The following is an 18,346-nucleotide window of genomic DNA, read 5'->3' as shown; positions in this document are numbered from 1 at the left end:
CCATCTAATTTGCCAATTTTGGGCAAACCAACTTCCCCATATGGGTAAAGATATGGGCCTTGAGTTTCGTTGTTTTGGACCTCTCCCCAATGCACCTCCTCAAACCTGGCTAAAGCCCAATAAATTTGGGCCTTTACATTTTGACCTTGGGCTTCCAATGGTGACCTAAATATTGGCCCAGCAAAAGAAAAAAAATTGAAAAAGATTTAGGCCCGGCCAAAAGGTGGAGCTCATGCATGCGAGTAGGATAACAATATTTTTGTTCATTACCGTCAAATAATATTGATGTTGATCATTATATTTATCGCTATTAAATAAATTTAAATATCAAAATCTATGTAGTTTATAGATACAAAATTTTAAATTCATTAAATAATGATAAATAAAATAATAAGCATAATCATCACATAAAAACGGTAAGCTAAAAACCTGAGTGAGATGCACAGAAGAGAACAAATGCACAAGCATTTAAAATTTTAGAGTGAGTTAACTTTAGGGGTGAAACCAAAAATTCCAAACCGAACCAAAAAAATCCCTATCCCAAACCAAAAATCTAACTTGAAAGCACTGACGTCAAAAGAATGATTACTTTCATGATTAAACCACATTTTAAGACTAAATGGGAGGAAGAAATCATATAATTAAAACAACAAATCCAATTAGCCATTAGATTTCAAACATATTATACCACAACAGTTATCGAAACAAACGACTTGTCGTCTAAACACGAACCAAATCTTTAAGATCTGGAAATTCCAAAACAAAAGATCCGTCCACAACTAACTACACGTCGTTTAAACGCCAAAGGCTTTGAAACCCCGAAATTGCCCTCCAAATCTCATCAAGCCCTCTCGCCCCTAATCCTCCGAGCGAGCTGGATGTCCTTGGGCATAATGGTAACTCTCTTGGCATGGATCGCGCAGAGGTTGGTGTCCTCGAACAGTCCCACCAAGTACGCCTCCGCCGCCTCCTGGAGCGCCGCCACGGCGCTGCTCTGGAACCTCAGATCGGTCTTGAAGTCCTGGGCGATCTCCCTCACCAACCTTTGGAATGGCAGCTTGCGGATCAGGAGCTCCGTGCTCTTCTGGTACTTCCTGATCTCTCTCAGCGCCACCGTTCCCGGCCTGAAGCGGTGAGGCTTCTTCACTCCTCCGGTCGCCGGAGCAGACTTCCGGGCTGCCTTGGTGGCCAGCTGCTTCCTTGGGGCCTTGCCTCCGGTCGATTTCCGGGCGGTTTGCTTGGTGCGTGCCATCGAGAAAATTGAGAGGGATGGTTCTACGCGTTCTGGGACCTGTTTGTTTCTCGGGAAAATTGGGGAATTGGAAACAGGAAAGTGGTGGGAATTTGGATTGGATTTTGGTGGGTATATATAGGTGTGTGGGTGGAGGGAAATGTAGATTTTGTGTGCGTGTTTTGAAAAGGTTTGGAGGGAGATTTTGGAGCGTTGATAAGGTTTTAGTGGACGACTAGGATTGGTTAAGTGGAGTTGCCGAGATTGCGATCCGTGGTCTCTTGGACTGTCCAATAGGATTAATTTCTCTTTGGTGCATATTTATTTATAATTTTGTTTATTTACGATATCAAGAAAAGGAAACTTGGCACAATGATATTGGGCGCATGGCCCATTCCAACTTGGGCTTTCAAATTTCATACACACATGAATCGTGGTTTTATAGGTTAAATCGCTGTTCACACGGCACGTTGTGTCTTTGATTTTTGACAGTGGTGAATTATACGATGATGATCAAGAGGAGTTTATAATGCTTTTGTGAGTCTTTTTGGGCTTTAAAATAGTGAACTGACATATCAAAACCACCGACTAGTCCCTTTTAAAGAAAATAAAAAAATACTGATACGTGTACTATTTGACAACTTTGTTCAAAATTATATTGAAGGATATATGTGTATTATCCAAAATTTTAAAATTGTTTTGTTAAAATTTTCACTAATATGTTGGAAATATGTGTGGAATACGTGAATTCTACATGCATGACTGAAAAACATGTTAAAAAGTACGTGTATTAGGTGTGTATATACACACAAGTATAGTACTTTGGAGTTAAAAATATATGTAGTTCAATGAATCATTTGACGCGTACAACAAATCAAAGTATTTTTAAAACATATGATAACATACAAACAATTGCGACCTCAAACAAATTAGAGAAATTGGTTGAAATGATGAAAAAACAAATTCTATTTTCTAGAATAATTGTTTTTCGAAATTTTGTCAGTGTTCCATCAATATTAAATCAATAATAACTTAAAAAATAAAATTTTTCACAATTTCTATATGGTGTTCCACTTGTGTTCCCGTCACAATGAAAAATTTTCCTTGAAAGTCACCCCTCAAAGAAACATAGAGCGTACTTCAATTCGGAGACAGCGGAACCGTCAGCTTCTTGCTTGTATTATGGAATATTTTTACAAATGAAATAATATACTCCCAAAGATTTACATACACAATCTTAATTGGAAAGGTCCAAATTGAAGACTGCACCACCATTTTTTCCTATGGATCAAACTCTTGTTCTCAATATCCAAATTGAAGACTGCCCTACCGTTTTGGCCTTTTCTGCTTTCAATTATCCAAAAAACCATTGCTTGATGCATCTTTTAAGGTATTAAAATACATCATATTTAGGCTCAGACATTTATTTAGTGACAAAATCATTGGATCAAGAAGTCTAACAAGGCAGTGATAGATAATATCAATGATTTTATAGCAGTAGGAAATGCTTGTGGAATGATCCGTGACACCTTTTTATTTACATAATTTTGTACACATGTTTTTGTGAGACCATAATGTTCCGAATTACCTATCTTTTAGAACATTATTCATAGATCATCTTTGCAAAAAATTAGACAAGTCCAAAACCCCTATGACATTCATTTGTAGTGAAGAATATGGCCGAATACAGTTCTACAAAGAAACCCTACAGTACCCTTAATCCAACGGTTGTGTGGTTTTAGATTTGAGTATTTATTGTACACACAATCTTTGAGGGAAGATTTAAAAGATAAACGGTTTGGATGGTTAAAATACATTACGAAATAGGCAAAAAAAAAAAAACGTGTGTAAAATATTGTATAAAAAAAGGGGTGTCACGGATCCTTGCCCATTTTTAAAAGGATTTACTCTGCACTCAAAGTCATGTAGCTTAAATGGTTAAGAGCATTTATCCATAGAGGTGTCCATTAAGTTGTTACTTACACAAAAATGCATCAAACCCTAATGATATAAATGGATGGTCCATGATTTTAGAGCGAAAAAGATTTATAATATATAGGGATGTACATAATGTAATGCAATGCAAATGAGTAATATGCTCTGTGGAACCATGGCTTTTGTAATACCACATGCTTTATGCTTTCTTCTCATCCTTATACATCTTCCATTTTTCACCACCTCTCAAACTTACCCGAATATATCTTTAGGCTCATCCCTCACTGCTCTGGATGACAACGCCTTCTGGCCCTCGCCGTCTGGCGAATTTGCTTTCGGTTTCCAAAAAAATGGTAACGGCAGTGGCTTCTTACTAGCCGTCTGGTTTGATAAAATACCCGAAAAAACCATTGTCTGGTCAGCCATTAATGGAAAGCTGGTGCAAAAGGGATCCACAGTTGAACTAACTGCAGACGGTCGGTTGCTGCTCAATAATACAGTAGAAGAATCAATATCGATTTGGGATGATCAGCCTGCTGCTTCTGGAGTTGCCTATGCAGCCATGCTTGACACGGGAAATTTCGTGCTGGCCAACCGAAGTTCATTCAATTTGTGGGAGAGTTTTCAGCATCCAACTGATACAATCCTCCCCACTCAAATACTCTACCCAGGCAGCACACTCTTTGCGCGCCATTCGCTAACAAATTACTCGAAAGGAAGATTTATGTTTAAGCTAGAGGCTAATGGTACTCCTGCACTTTATACAACCAATTTCCCATTTGATTCTCCTAATTCTCATTACTGGTCAATCCAAACGGTGGGAAACTATCAGGTATTCTTCGACCCGTCTGGTTTTATTTTCCTTACAGACAGTGAACAAAACCGAGTTGCGGACATCGTACCACCCACCACGCAGTCATTCAAAGATTCATACCAGAGAGCTACTCTTGACTATAATGGAGTTTTGATGCACTATATGTACCAGAAAAAAAATGGCGGGCCTTGGTACAGTGTGGCATCCTTACCGACAAATATATGCACGGAGGTTGTGGAAACAACAGGCGGCGGTGCTTGTGGGTTCAATGGGTTATGTGTCTTGGGGGATCAAGGACCAACTTGCGAGTGCCCTGATGGTTACACGCTAAGTGATCCAAATGATGCGCTGAAAGGATGCAGACAGAACTTCACTGCACAAAGCTGTGATGAATCCTCACCAGAAACACATCTTTTCGAAATGAAAGAGATGCAGTACACGGATTTTCCTAACGGAGATTATATGCATTTTCAGCCTGTAAATGAGGATTGGTGCAGAAAAAGTTGCTTAGCTGATTGTTTTTGTGCTATTGCCATCTTCTTGGAAGCGAGCGGCGATTGTTGGAAGAAGGGGATCCCTCTTTCGAATGGGAGGAAGCACCCTGATGTTGGTTGGAAATCTCTGGTCAAAATAAGGAAAGACAGCCCATCAGCCCCTCGTGCAAGCAAGAAAGATGATTCAGCTATTATCCTTGTTGGATCTGTTCTCATGCTAGTAATAACCCATTTGGTCATTTCTCTAATAACCTATTTGGTTATTTCGCGTTTTCATTATAGAAAATCGAAGGTGAGTAAACTTTACCCTGGCATTGAAGGCATTAATCTGAAATGCTTCACTTACATGGAGCTAAAACAAGCTACCGACGGATTCAAGGAGGAACTAGGTCGTGGTGCCTTTGCAACGGTTTACAAAGGAGTTCTAGCATCCGAGAATGGGAAATATGTTGCTGTCAAAAGATTGGACAGTATGGTCAGAGAAAATGATTTCGAATTTAAAGCTGAAGTGAGCGCAATCGGGAGAACAAATCACAGAAATTTAGTCCAGCTACTAGGTTTCTGCAACGAAGGGCAGCACCGAATTCTTGTGTACGAGTTTATGACCAATGGCTCTCTTGCAAGCTTCCTCTTTGGAGAGTCAAGGCCCAGCTGGTATCAGAGAAAGGAAATTTCCTTGGGAACCGCGAGAGGACTCTTGTACTTGCATGAGGAATGCAGCAGCCAAATCATACATTGTGATATTAAGCCTCAAAACATTCTACTAGATGAGTCTTTCACAGCAAGAATTGCCGACTTTGGGGTAGCCAAGCTTTTGAAGACGGACCAAACTCGAACAACTACTAGGTTCAGAGGAACAAAAGGGTATGTGGCCCCTGAATGGTTCAAAAGCTTGCCTGTCACAGCAAAGGCGGATGTTTACAGCTTTGGAGTTATGCTATTAGAGATTGTTTGCTGCAGGAAGCATTATGAACCAAAGATGGAGGATGAAGATCAAATGGTACTAGCTGATTGGGCGTATCGTTGCTATAAGCAAAATACACTGCGCCTGTTGTTAGAGAATGATAATGATGAGTCAATGGATGACCTCGAGATGATGGAGAGGTATGTGATGATTGCATTTTGGTGCATTCATGAAGATCAATCACTAAGACCAACCATGAAGAATGTCACACAGATGCTTGAAGGAACTCTTGAAGTCCCAATCCCACCAAATATCTCTTCATTATATGTTCAATCTAACTGATAGAAATTATTGGTTTCTGGATATCAAAATATGTCGATGTTCGATCATGTAATGAAGGACTTAAAACTACAAACTTGGTTAGTCCTTGGTGTGTAACAAATTTTCTGCAACCAGTATTTCAGAAGTTGAAAGCAAGTATATATCAATTTATGAAACATGTCAATTACCGTGCACGAACAAACTCAAGCCCATTTATAATTTCAGAAGTGCTAAATAATACCCAACGGTCCAAACCCAACCAATCCAAGAAAACATGATCTGGTTAGGAAGTTACAACAACAACAACAACAACAAAGCCTTTTCCCACTAAATGGGGTCGGCTATATGAATCCTAGAACGCCATTGCGCTCGGTTTTGTGTCATGTCCTCCGTTAGATCCAAGTACTCTAAGTCTTTTCTTAGGGTCTATTCCAAAGTTTTCCTAGGTCTTCCTTTACCCCTTCGGCCCTGAACCTCTATCTCGTAGTTACATCTTCGAACCGGAGCGTCAGTAGGCCTTCTTTGCACATGTCCAAACCTATTTTGTGTACGTGTTGATGCTTCACCACCCAACATTCTGTACCATACAACATCACCGGCCTTATTGCCGTCCTATAAAATTTTCCCTTGAACTTTAGTGGCCTACGACGGTCACACAACACGCTGGATGCACTCTTCTACTTCATCCATCCAGCTTGTATTCTATGGTTGAGATCTCCATCTAATGCTCCGTTCTTTTGCAAGATAGATCCTAGGTAGCGAAAACAGTCGCTCTTTGGTATTTCCTGATCTCCGATCCTCACCCCTAACTCATTTTGGCTTCCATTTGCACTGAACTTGCACTCTATATATTCTGTCTTTGATCGGCTTAGGCGAAGACCTTTAGATTCCAACACTTCTCTCCAAAGGTTAAGCTTCGCATTTACCCCTCATGAGTTTCATCTATCAACACTATATCGTTTGCGAAAATCATACACCAAAGAATATCATCTTGAATATGTCCTGTTAACTCATCCATTACCAACGCAAAAAGGTAAGGACTTAAGGATTGTTGATGCACACAATCAGTGAGGACTTTGGTACAACAGAAAGTATTAAGTTTGTGATCTTTGCTAGATTGCTCTGGTCATTAGTGTGGATAAGTATGTAAATGGATAGAGACAGGAAATCAAACACAAGATGTACGTGGTTCACCTAGATTGGCTACGTCCACGGAGTAAAAGAGTTCTCATTAATTGTGAAGGGTTTACACAAGTACATAGGTTCAAGCTCTCCTTTAGTGAGTACAAGTGAATGATTTAGTACAAATGACATAGGTTCAGGCTCTCGTCTTCACTTGCCTTATCTATCTCATAGGTAGATGTGGCATCTTCTCTAGAAGTACTCTTCCTCCATCCAGGGATGATATCTTTAACTGATAGAGATGCACAAGGTAATGTATCAATTTCACTTGAAGCTTACTTTGTAATTTCAGGCTTGGTCAAGCGCGATACAAACCATGTAGTAGGAGTCCCCCAAGTCGCCGAGCTAGGGGATTTGCTGAAAGAGGTGACAGACAAGGTAAGCAATCAGAGCTCCAAGCAATCAGTCCCAGATCAGAAGTTTGATTTCGAGTTCTGGCTGATTGTTCTCATTCTCCCTATCTTGAAGGTAGCATGAAGGATAAAGAGAAGAAAAGGAGAATAGATGATATAAGATACTTTTGCTTTTGAAGAAGTAACTTTCCACAGACTTATTTTTGAACTAGGCTAGAGGATTTTCTGGTTTCCTCTAGAGTATAAGGCCGACTGAAGAATTTAAGAGTCAAAACAAGTTCATCAAATCTAGAGTACGTTCGACCCTGCTGATATAGGATACTTTTGCTGTTGACAAAGTAGTGGATGTATCGGCACGTGTTCTATTACGCTTGTCTCCACATGCTTTCTTGTATCCTTCTCACTTTCCCTATCTGTTCCTCAGGCAGATGTGGTATCTTATCTAGAAGCCTAAGATGTTGAAGATGAGTACTCGAGAGCAATGCCAGGTAAGTAATCAGGTAAGGGGTTCTAGGCAGTTAGTTCCTGACTGGAAGCTTGATTCCAAGTGCTGACTGATTGCTCTCTTTCTCCTTGTCTTGCAGGTAAGAACAAGGCCAAAGGAAAAGACAGGGAAAAAACATGATATGGGATACTCTTACTTTTAACCCTGATGATATGAGATATTCTTGCTCTGATGTAGCTTGTTTGCAGAGGTATTATCGGGGGGAAAGAAAGCTGAGTATTTCGAGAGGCTTCGTTGGGAGTGCCCTCTCAGATATGAGGAAGGGTTGAGCATTTTTGCAGGTCTGCCTGTCCGTTGAGGATGGAGGTCGACATATATAGGAGTTTCCCTAACAACAAGTAGTAATGATATTCCTTTACCCTGCTTGGTTATAGCACGGTAGTGGGAGCTGCCAGCTTCACGTGTGTCAGAGCACTTTGAAAAAGTGGTCTGTGGTATCTGGAAAGCTGATGTTGCGTGTGAAGATTACAGACAAACTTTATCCAAGGAGATCTGGCTCTTGAAGTTGAGAAAGCGGTGCCTCTTCGGTTTTCGAATAAGCATTCATGTCGAGGATCTGGCTCTCGAGATTCGGAGAACGGTGCCTTTTCGATTTTTGAGAGAGCAATCCTGCTGGGAGTCTGGCTCTCGAGATTTGGAGAGCGGTGTCTCTTCGATTTTTGAGAAAGTAATCATGTTAGGAGTCTGGCTCTCGAGATTCGGAGGACGGTGCCTCTTCGATTTTGGAGCAAGCAATCTTGTTGGGAGTGTTTTCTCGAATATGAGTAAAGGTTGGGCATGTTTGCTAGTCTACCTTGCCACGGAGCACAGAAGTTGACACACAGGGACTTTCCAATTATCCAGCAGTGGTGTTGTTCCTTTACCCTTGTGGGTAATAATATGGTAGCTAGACCTTCAAAATTTATGTGTCTAAACTTTGTTAGTGTTATTTCTTTGCTATTCTTTTACCCTTCTTGGTCATAGCGATGTAGTGGGAGCTGCAAGCTTCACGTGTCTAAACTTTGTAAGAGATATTTGGCAAAGTTATTTGTGGTACCTATGAGCTGATGGTGCATGTGGAAAGTGGATGATTAAACAGTAAGATTCACGTGCTTTCTACTTCACCAGAAATCTTCAACAGAATGCCCGTAATTTCAGCAAAGCTGAGTGTGCATGTGACAGGTGCTGACAAGGCTGAAAAAAGCAGGTGCCTCTTCGATTTCTAAGATCAGCCCTCGTGGTCTCTTAGTAGCCCAGCTTTTGAGAAAGCAAGCGCCTCTTCGATTTCTGAGATCGGCCTTCGTGGTCTTTGAGCAGCCCAACTTTTGAGAAAGCAAACGCCTCTTCGATTTCTGAGATCGGCCCTCGTGGTCTCTGAGCAGCCCAGCTTTTGAGAAAGCAAACGCCTCTTCGATTTCTGGGCAGGCGCCTCTTCGATTTCTGAAGCTCCGTCGAGTGCAGATTTTTATAGAGGCTGGCATTAAGTTCCAAAGAACACTTGAATCTTCACCAGTAGAAGCTCTCTTCTTGCACTTTTAAGATCTTGATTTGTCCGACCTCTTCTTTCTTCAACACCTTTGAAAATGTCTGGCCCCTCCGATCGTCGTTTTGACTTGAACCTTGTTGAAGAGGTAGCCACACCTTCTCCAAACAATATATGGCGCCCATCCTTCTTATCCCCTACTGGTCCTCTTACCGTTGAGGATTCCGTGATGAAAAATGATATGACTGCTGCGGTGGTGGCCATAAACCTTCTCACTCCCAAAGATAACAGACTACTTTCCAAACGGTCTGATAAGTTGGCTGTTAAGGATTCTCTGGCTCTAAGTGTTCAGTGTGCAGGTTCTGTGTCTAATATGGCCCAACGCCTATTTGCTCGAACCTGCCAAGTTGAATCATTGGCGGCTGAAATGATGAGTCTCAAACAGGAGATTAGAGGGCTTAAGCATGAGAATAAACAGTTGCATCGGCTCGCACATGACTATACTACAAACATGAAGATGAAGCTTGACCAGATGAAGGAATCTGATGGTCAGGTTTTACTTGATCATTAGCGGTTTGTAGGTTTGTTCCAAAGGCATTTATTGTCTTCATCTTCTGGGGCTGTACCGCGTAATGAAGCTCCCAATGATAAACCTCTGATGCCTCCTCCTTCTAGGGTTCTGTCCAGTACTGAGGCTCCGAATGATCCCCTTCCGGTGCCTTCTCATTCTGGGGCTCTACCGACTGCTGAGACTTCTCCTAAGCAACCTTTGTGAAGGCTCCCTCTTGTTTGTTTATTTTGACTCATGTATATGTACATATTTGTAACTTATCGGAGATATCAATAAATAAGCTTTGCTTCATTTCAACGTATTGTGTTAAATACACCAAAGCCTTCTTCACTGAGTGGGGTCAGTTATATGAATCTTAGAATGCCATTGTGCTCGGTCCTGTGTCATGTCCTCCGTTAGATCCAAATACTCTAAGTCTTTTCTTAGAGTCTCTTCCAAAGTTTTCCTAGGTCTTTCTCTACCCCTTCGGCCTTGAACCTCTGTCCCGTAATCGCATCTTCTAACCGGAGCGTCAGTAGGCCTTCTTTGCACATGTCCAAACCACCGTAACCGATTTTCTCTCAATTTTCCTACAATTTCGGCTACTCCTACTTTACCTCGGATATCCTAATTCCTAATCTTATCCTTTCTCGTGTGCCCACACATCCAACGAAGCATCCTCATCTCCGCTACACCCATTTTGTGTACGTGTTGATGCTTCACCGCCCAACATTCTGTGCCATACAGCATCACCGGCCTTATTGTCGTCCTATAAAATTTCCCTTGAGCTTCAGTGGCATACGGCAGTCACACAACACGCCGGATGCACTCTTCCACTTCATCCATCCAGCTTGTATTCTATGGTTGAGATCTCCATCTAATTCTCCGTTCTTTTGCAAGATAGATCCTAAGTAGCGAAAACGATCGCTCTTTGGTATTTCCTGATCTCCGATCCTCACGCCTAACTCATTTTGGCCTCCATTTGCACTCCATATATTCTGTCTTTGATCGGCTTAGGCGAAGACCTTTAGATTCCAACACTTATCTCCAAAGGTTATGCTTCGCATTTACCCCTTTCTGAGTTTCATCTATCAACACTATATCGTCTGTGAAAAGCATACACCAAGGAATATCATCTTGAATATGTTCTGTTAACTCATCCATTACCAACGCAAAAAGGTAAGGACTTAAGGATGAGCCTTGATGTAATCCTACAGTTATGGGGAAGCTTTCAGTTTGTCCTTCATGAGTTCTTACGGCAGTCTTTGCTTCTTCATACATATCCTTTATAGCTTGGATATATGCTACTCGTACTCCTTTCTTCTCTAAAATCCTCCAAAGAATGTCTCTTGGGACCCTATCATACGCTTTTTCCAAATCTATAAAGATCATGTGTAAATCCTTTTTCCCATCTCTATATCTTTCCATCAATCTTCGTAAGAGATAGATTGTCTCCATGGTTGAGCGCCCTGGCATGAACCCGAATTGGTTGTCCGAAACCCGTGTCTCTTGCCTCAATCTATGCTCAATGACTCTCTCCCAGAGCTTCATTGTATGACTCATTAGCTTAATACCCCTATAATTCATGCAATTTTGTACGTCGCCCTTATTCTTGTAGATAGGCACCAAAGTGCTCTTTCGCCACTCATTTGGCATCTTCTTCGTTTTCAAAATCCTATTGAAAAGGTCAGTGAGCCATGCTATACCTGTCTCTCCCAAGACTTTCCACACTTCGATCGGTATATCGTCTGGGCCCACTGCTTTTCTATGCTTCATCTTCTTCAAAGCTACAACCACTTCTTCCTTCCTGATTCGACGATAAAATGAGTAGTTTCTACACTCTTATGAGTTACTCAACTCCCCTAAAGAAGTACTCATTTCATGTCCTTCATTGAAAAGATTATGAAAATAACATCTCCATCTGTCTTTGACCGCATTCTCTGTAGCAAGAACCTTTCCATCCTCATCCTTGATGCACCTCACTTGGTTTAGGTCCCTTGTCTTCTTTTCCCTTGCTCTAGCTAGTTTATAGATATCCAACTCTCTTTCTTTGGTATCTAGTCGCTTATACATATTGTCATAAGCCGCTAACTTAGCTTCTCTCACAGCTTTCTTCGCCTCTTGCTTCGCTCTTCTATACCTTTCACCATTTTCATCGGTCTTGTCCTTGTATAAGGCTTTACAACATTCCTTCTTAGCCTTCACCTTTGTTTGTACCTCCTCATTCCACCACCAAGATTCCTTTTGGTGTGGAGCAAAGCCTTTGGACTCTCCTAATACCTCTTTTGCTACTTTTCGGATATAACTAGCCATGGAATCTTACATTTGGCTAGCTTCCCCCTCTTTATCCCATCCACACTGAGTGATTACTTTCTCTTTGAAAATGACTTGTTTTTCTCCTTTTAGATTCCACCATCTAGTCCTTGGGCACTTCCAAGTCTTGTTCTTTTTTCTCACTCTTTTGATATGTACATCCATCACCAACAAGCGATGTTGATTAGCCAAGCTCTCTCCCGGTATAACTTTGCAATCCTTACAAGTTATACGATCCCCTTTCCTCATTAGAAGAAAATCTATTTGTGTTTTTGACGACCCACTCTTGTAGGTGATCACATGTTCTTCTCTCTTCTTAAAGAAGGTGTTGGCTAAGAAGAGATCATATGCCATTGCAAAATCCAATATAGCTTCCCCATCCTCGTTTCTCTCCCCAAAACCATGGCCATCATGAAAACCTCCATAGTTGCCCGTCTCCCTGCCCACATGTCCATTTAAATCTCCTCCTATAAATAACTTCTCCGTCTGGGCAATTCCTTGCACCAAGTCTCCAAGGTCTTCCCAAAATTTCTCCTTTAAACTCGTATCCAACCCTACTTGAGGTGCGTACGCATTAATCACATTGATGAGTTCTTGTCCTATTACAATCTTGATTGCCATGATTTTATCTCCTACCCTCTTGACATCTACAACATCTTGTGTCAAGGTCTTGTCCACGATGATGCCAACACCGTTTCTCGTTCTATTTGTGTCCGAATACCAAAGTTTAAACCCTGAGTTTTCTAGATCCTTTGCCTTAAGACCAACCCACTTAGTTTCTTGTAGGCACATAATATTTATCCTTCTCCTCACCATAACTTCCACTACTTCCATAGATTTTCCCGTTAAGGTTCCTATATTCCACGTTCCTAAACGCATTCTACTCTCTTGAACTCTACCCTTCTGTCTTAACTTCTTCACCCTCCCCCGTCCCATAGGATCAAAGTACTTCTTTTGTGTGTCCTGTGTAAAGTTGATAGGAGCATATGCTCCCAAACAACTTTGAGTGGAGTCGTTCGAAAAGAAGTTTCTATGGCCCCCTTGCTCATTTAACACTGCATCCGGGTACCGATGGAGATACAACGACCCTTACTCACTTATCATTGTGCTCGGGCCACACAGCGCGCCACTTACGGGTGACGCCCTAGCTTTAGCGCGATTTCGTTCTGGATTCATTTTCATAAGGATTCGACGTAATTGAGGAGTGCCGGCTGTCGACTACCTGACGCCCTCCCCTTCCTCCTTTACCAACGAGGAAATTAGATGCAAATAATTATGTGATCCGAGAAGGAACGTTAAACAAAGAAAACTGCTGGTTAGGAAGAGTTAAGAGGCGTAAAACAAAAGAAAATGCGGATTAGGGTTCCTTTTACTTTTTCGTGATTTAAATTCATTCAATATTCTGCACCGTTTTCTTCTTTGAATCAAGCCATTGTTACTGGTGACGATCTATTGATTGTATAGCTTAAACTTTTATGCTTCCTCTTATCCATCCTCTGAAATCATCATAAGTTCCGAAGCTTGTTATTTTCTTAGGCATCAAATGATTATAGATAAATGCATTAGAAACACAAGAAAAGAGATGATCAATATGCCAAAGAAAACCTCAAGTTTTGGTGCATACACACATACATATACATATTTTATCCATACACACACGCACATATATTATATATTATCTCTACTAATTAATAAAACACTCATTGCCAACCAAAATCCTATAAAATTATTGTTTTATCCTCTAATTAAAACAAAACATGAATAAGAAATATGAGGCAGAAATGTAATTTCACACAACCAAATTTTGTTGTTTTTTTTTCAAAGTCTCATCTACATATAATCCTAACATATCTCTAATTTTTTTTTAAAAAAAGAAAAAAAAGAAAAAATCTTCCCACTCCCACATTTTCTATTACTCTCTTCCTCTCTCCTTCTATTTGAAAAACAATTTTTTTTTTTTTCACACACTTTGTGTGTGCCCATATGCTAGTGTTAGTTTAATGTTAGTCATTCGGACTTTGCTATCTAAAAGTGACGTGCATTTCAAGGCTAGAAAGAAGTGACCTCGCCCAATTAGAAATGAGTCGAATTGTTGTTTAAGTTAAACCGATTGTGTGGACGTCAAGCAATCCTACTGCATATGATCCATAAATTATGGACCATAATTAACAGGCCGGCAAATCACTGACTTTTCATTTGTCGAACCCATCAACTAGATGTTGCAACTTAGGTTTTAAGTAGATTTTAACTTGGATATTTCACTCTTGATACTTGCGTTAGGGTTTCGTTGAGAATTTTCGCTTTGTTTTGTTTTTTCTATATATTAGGATAATATTTTCAATTTTATTTGTCAACTTTGGATATGATTGAAAAATTAAGCGTAGCAAAATACGATTTTTGTGAAACTTGAGTATAGTAAAATGGAAATTACTCTATATTACATATCAATAGAGTGAGTACCATGTAAAACATCCATGGACCGAAAAATAAAATGTGTTCATAAAAATGAAGGGTTCTAATTAACCGAGGCATTAAGATTGGTTTCTAGCCAAATTAGAGTGAGGACGGCATCCTTCAGCTGTCCAAAGATTCTTTGAAGCTGGCTGCCAAATATGATCTCTCTTGGTTTTTCGTCCGGCATCTCATAAGCATTAAAAATATAAGGAAAACTAATGAAAATGACTTGAAAACTTTGAGTTTTAACGAAAATGACAAAATAAAGGGTAAAGTGAATAGTACCAGGATTGACTTTTTAGTGTAAAAATGAGGTTTTTCGTTAAAGTGAACATTACCGGCAACTTTTCATTAAAGTTTCTTAAAATATATCACACAACACCTATGCTTACATATAAAGAATCTAACTGAAAAATATTTGTGGAATAATTCGAAAAGGCCAAATCTCCATCTCTCTTGTTGCAGCAGCAGTTTAGTTTCTAAGACAGTTCAAGTAAACAGTACACATCATGTATTTGTAAGAAATCATTATCTAATTACAAGAGTGATTTTTCCAAGCAACGCATCGACAAGGGAGGACTGCATTCTTTTGGAATCTTAGAAAACTTAGGTGGGAAGCAAACGCGAGAAGAAAGTATATTAGCTTCAAAGGACCAGAACAATTCACATCCAGTTAAACATATTGGATGGATTGTCGATGATCTTAAGGTAGCGTAGATGACTAAGGATGGGATGTAGAAATATAAGGCAAATAATTCTGATCGACGGTTTTCATCATTGACTCTTTAGTTATGTACCATGGCTTTTCAACCACCATATCCTTCACCCTTTCTTCTTCTTCTTCTTCTTCTTCTTCTTGTCCTTCTTATACAGATAATGCCCTTTCCCGCCACTGCTCAAACTCAGAAAATCATATCCTTGGGCACGTCCCTCACTGCAAAAGACGGAAACTCCTGGACCTCACCATCCGGCGACTTTGCTTTTGGTTTCCAAGAAATCGTTAAGCATGGATTCATACTTGCCATCTGGTTCAACAAAATACCAGAAAGAACTATTGTCTGGTCTGCCAACGGCGATAATCTAGTGAAGAAGGGATCCAAAGTTGAACTCACGGAAGATGGCAGGCTTATGCTCAAAGATACTGCAACAGTCACACCAATATGGACAGCTGATGCAGCTAGTGGAGTTGCCTATGCAGCTATGTTCGACACGGGAAATTTTGTGCTGGTCAACCAAGATTCAAAGAATTTGTGGGAGAGCTTTAATCAACCAACTGATACAATTCTACCCACGCAGATAATAAATCAAGGTAGCTCACTCTTCGCTCACCGCACACCATCAAATTATTCAAAAGGGAGGTTCCAGTTTACAGTGAAATCTGGCGGAGATCTCTCGCTTTATAATTTAAATTTCCCATTGGATTATGTTAATCTTGTTTATTGGCCGCCAACAGGCACCAAGTACAATGGTTTTCGGGTCACCTTCAACCAGTCTGGATCCATTTACCTTACAGCCCAGAACGGAAGCATAGTTTATATGATCTCAAACAATGCAGTTTCACTGGTAGACTACTATCAAAGGGCAACTCTCGAGTATAACGGAGTTTTCAGGCACTACGTGTACCCTAAAAGCATTAACTCGAACAGTGTGAACACGGAGCATGTGGCTTGGTCCTCGCTTTCCTTCATACCTTCAAATATCTGCACGTCCATCACGGGGTACACAGGCCCTAGTGCATGCGGGTTAAATAGCTTATGTAAAAATGATGAGGAAGGACCAGTTTGCTTGTGCCCGCATGGATACAGCTTTGTTGATCCAAGCGATGAGCTGGAAGGATGCAGACAGAACTTCGTTTCACAAAGTTGTGATGAAGCCTCGCCAGAAGATCATTTTTATTTTCAAGAAATGCAAAACAGCGATTGGACTACCGCATCTTATGAGTATTTCAATAATGTAAGTGAAGATTGGTGCAAGCAGAATTGCCTAAAGGACTGTTTCTGTGCCGCTCTCGTTTTCACAGAGGATGTCTGCTTGAAGAAGGGAACTCCTCTTTTCAACGGGAGGATTGACCCAACTCTCAGTTCTAAATCTCTAATCAAAATGAGGAAGAATTCTACAAATGAAAGAAAGCATGACGGTTCAACTTTCAAACGTGTCGAACCAGTTCTCCTAAGTAGTTCGGCTTTTCTGAACTTCTTCTTACTATTCATAACCTGCTTTCTTGTTTTGCGCTTTCTCAATGACAGAAAAGCAAATGCGAATATGTTCTACCCGGTCATTCAAGGGATTAATCTGAAATGTTTCTCCTACATGGAGTTAAAACAAGCTACCAACGGATTCATGGAAGAGCTAGGACGTGGTTCGTTTTCAACGGTTTTTAAAGGAGTTTTAGCGTCTGATAATGGAAAATGTGTTGCTGTTAAACGACTGGACACGATGATTGGAGGGAATGATTTGAAATTCAGAGCAGAAGTGAGCTCAATGGGCAGAACAAATCACAGAAATCTAGTCCAACTACTAGGGTTCTGCAATGAGAGGCATAACCGAATTCTTGTGTACGAGTTTATGAGCAATGGCTCCCTAGAAAGCTTTCTTTTTGGAGGGTCAAGGCCAAGTTGGTGCAAAAGAAAGGAAATTGCCTTGGGAACTGCAAGAGGGCTCTTGTATTTGCATGAGGAATGTAGCAGCCAAATCATTCATTGTGACATTAAGCCTCAAAACATTCTTCTAGACGACTCTTTCACAGCAAGAATTTCCGACTTTGGAGTGGCCAAGCTATTGATGATGGATCAAACTCGTACGGCTACTAAATTCCAGGGAACAAAAGGGTATGCAGCTCCTGAATGGTTCAAAAGCTTGCCTATCACAGTGAAGGCGGATGTTTACAGCTTTGGCATTTTGTTATTAGAGATTGTTTGCTGCAGGAAGCATTATGAAGCAAAGATAGAGGAACAAGAACAAATGATACTGGTGGATTGGGCGTATCATTGCTCTCAGAAAAGTAAACTGCACCGGCTGTTCGAGAATAATGAGGCAAAGGATGACCTGGAGGAGATGGAAATGTATTTGAAGATCGCATTTTGGTGCATTCAAGACGATCCAGCATTTCGACCAACCATGAAGAATGTCATACGAATGCTTGAAGGAAATGTTGAAGTCTTAACCCCCCCAAGTCCATCCTCATTTTAGGCTCAATGGAATTGGCATTAGAATAATTTCATGTGTTTGATCATCAAGAACTCAAAACCACGAATTTGGTTAGTCCGATCGTCCTCAGTGTGTCAACAAAAAGTAGAAATATTTTTTTTTTCTCCTCTCATTTGTACTTTGAAAAATTTAATATGTTGTAACAAACTTTCTCCTCTGTAAACAATTTTCCTTGTATTGCAGCATTTTCTTTAATGTCTAGTTGTCTACCACCAAGATGAGCTTGCACGTAATGAACAAAAAAATGCTTACAATGCAGGTCTTGCATCAAAGGTAGCTAGACATGGCCTGTTTGAAGACAAACTGAAGTGAGATATCCAGAGATGGCATCGTTTAAAAATGTTCTCGACATTTGGGAATGCTTAGCCGCCTGAGAGTTCCAAGATTTACCGTCAAGTGACAAGAGTTAATTTGTGTTTTAATTTACAAGTAGAAATGTTTGCATTTGTGGAAAATGTGAATATATAATGTTGCACATAAGTAACAAATCAAATTACATATCAACCCATCGTTAATCAGTCAAGGTTATTTTCTTCGGAAGTGCTAAGTAATACCAGTACCCAACTAATAAAAAAAAAAAGGTCGTACCCAGTGCACAAGGCTCCCGCTTTATGCAGGGTC

The 18,346-nt window shown here is 40.4% G+C and overlaps 3 protein-coding genes across 3 annotated transcripts; 2 read left to right on the top strand and 1 right to left on the bottom strand.

Moving 5' to 3' along the window:
* Positions 1-638: 638 nt before the first annotated feature.
* Positions 639-1,352, bottom strand: LOC126588512 (histone H3.2). Its single transcript, XM_050253617.1, has one exon. It carries the CDS (start codon positions 1,250-1,252, stop codon positions 842-844), a length of 411 nt encoding a protein of 136 aa, XP_050109574.1. The 5' UTR covers positions 1,253-1,352; the 3' UTR covers positions 639-841.
* Positions 1,353-3,341: 1,989 nt separating this feature from the next.
* LOC126589215 (G-type lectin S-receptor-like serine/threonine-protein kinase LECRK3) lies at positions 3,342-5,827 on the top strand. The gene has a single exon (XM_050254419.1). It carries the CDS (start codon positions 3,342-3,344, stop codon positions 5,718-5,720), a length of 2,379 nt encoding a protein of 792 aa, XP_050110376.1. The 3' UTR covers positions 5,721-5,827.
* A 10,227-nt stretch (positions 5,828-16,054) lies between these two features.
* LOC126589214 (G-type lectin S-receptor-like serine/threonine-protein kinase LECRK3) lies at positions 16,055-17,753 on the top strand. The gene has a single exon (XM_050254418.1). It carries the CDS (start codon positions 16,055-16,057, stop codon positions 17,705-17,707), a length of 1,653 nt encoding a protein of 550 aa, XP_050110375.1. The 3' UTR covers positions 17,708-17,753.
* The last annotated feature ends 593 nt before the right edge of the window (positions 17,754-18,346 follow it).

The sequence above is a fragment of the Malus sylvestris genome, chromosome 11 (genome assembly GCF_916048215.2).
Source record: "Malus sylvestris chromosome 11, drMalSylv7.2, whole genome shotgun sequence".
Lineage (NCBI taxonomy): Eukaryota > Viridiplantae > Streptophyta > Magnoliopsida > Rosales > Rosaceae > Malus > Malus sylvestris.
Note: the sequence above shows the minus strand (reverse complement) of the source record. Positions and strands in the feature narration are given on the sequence as shown.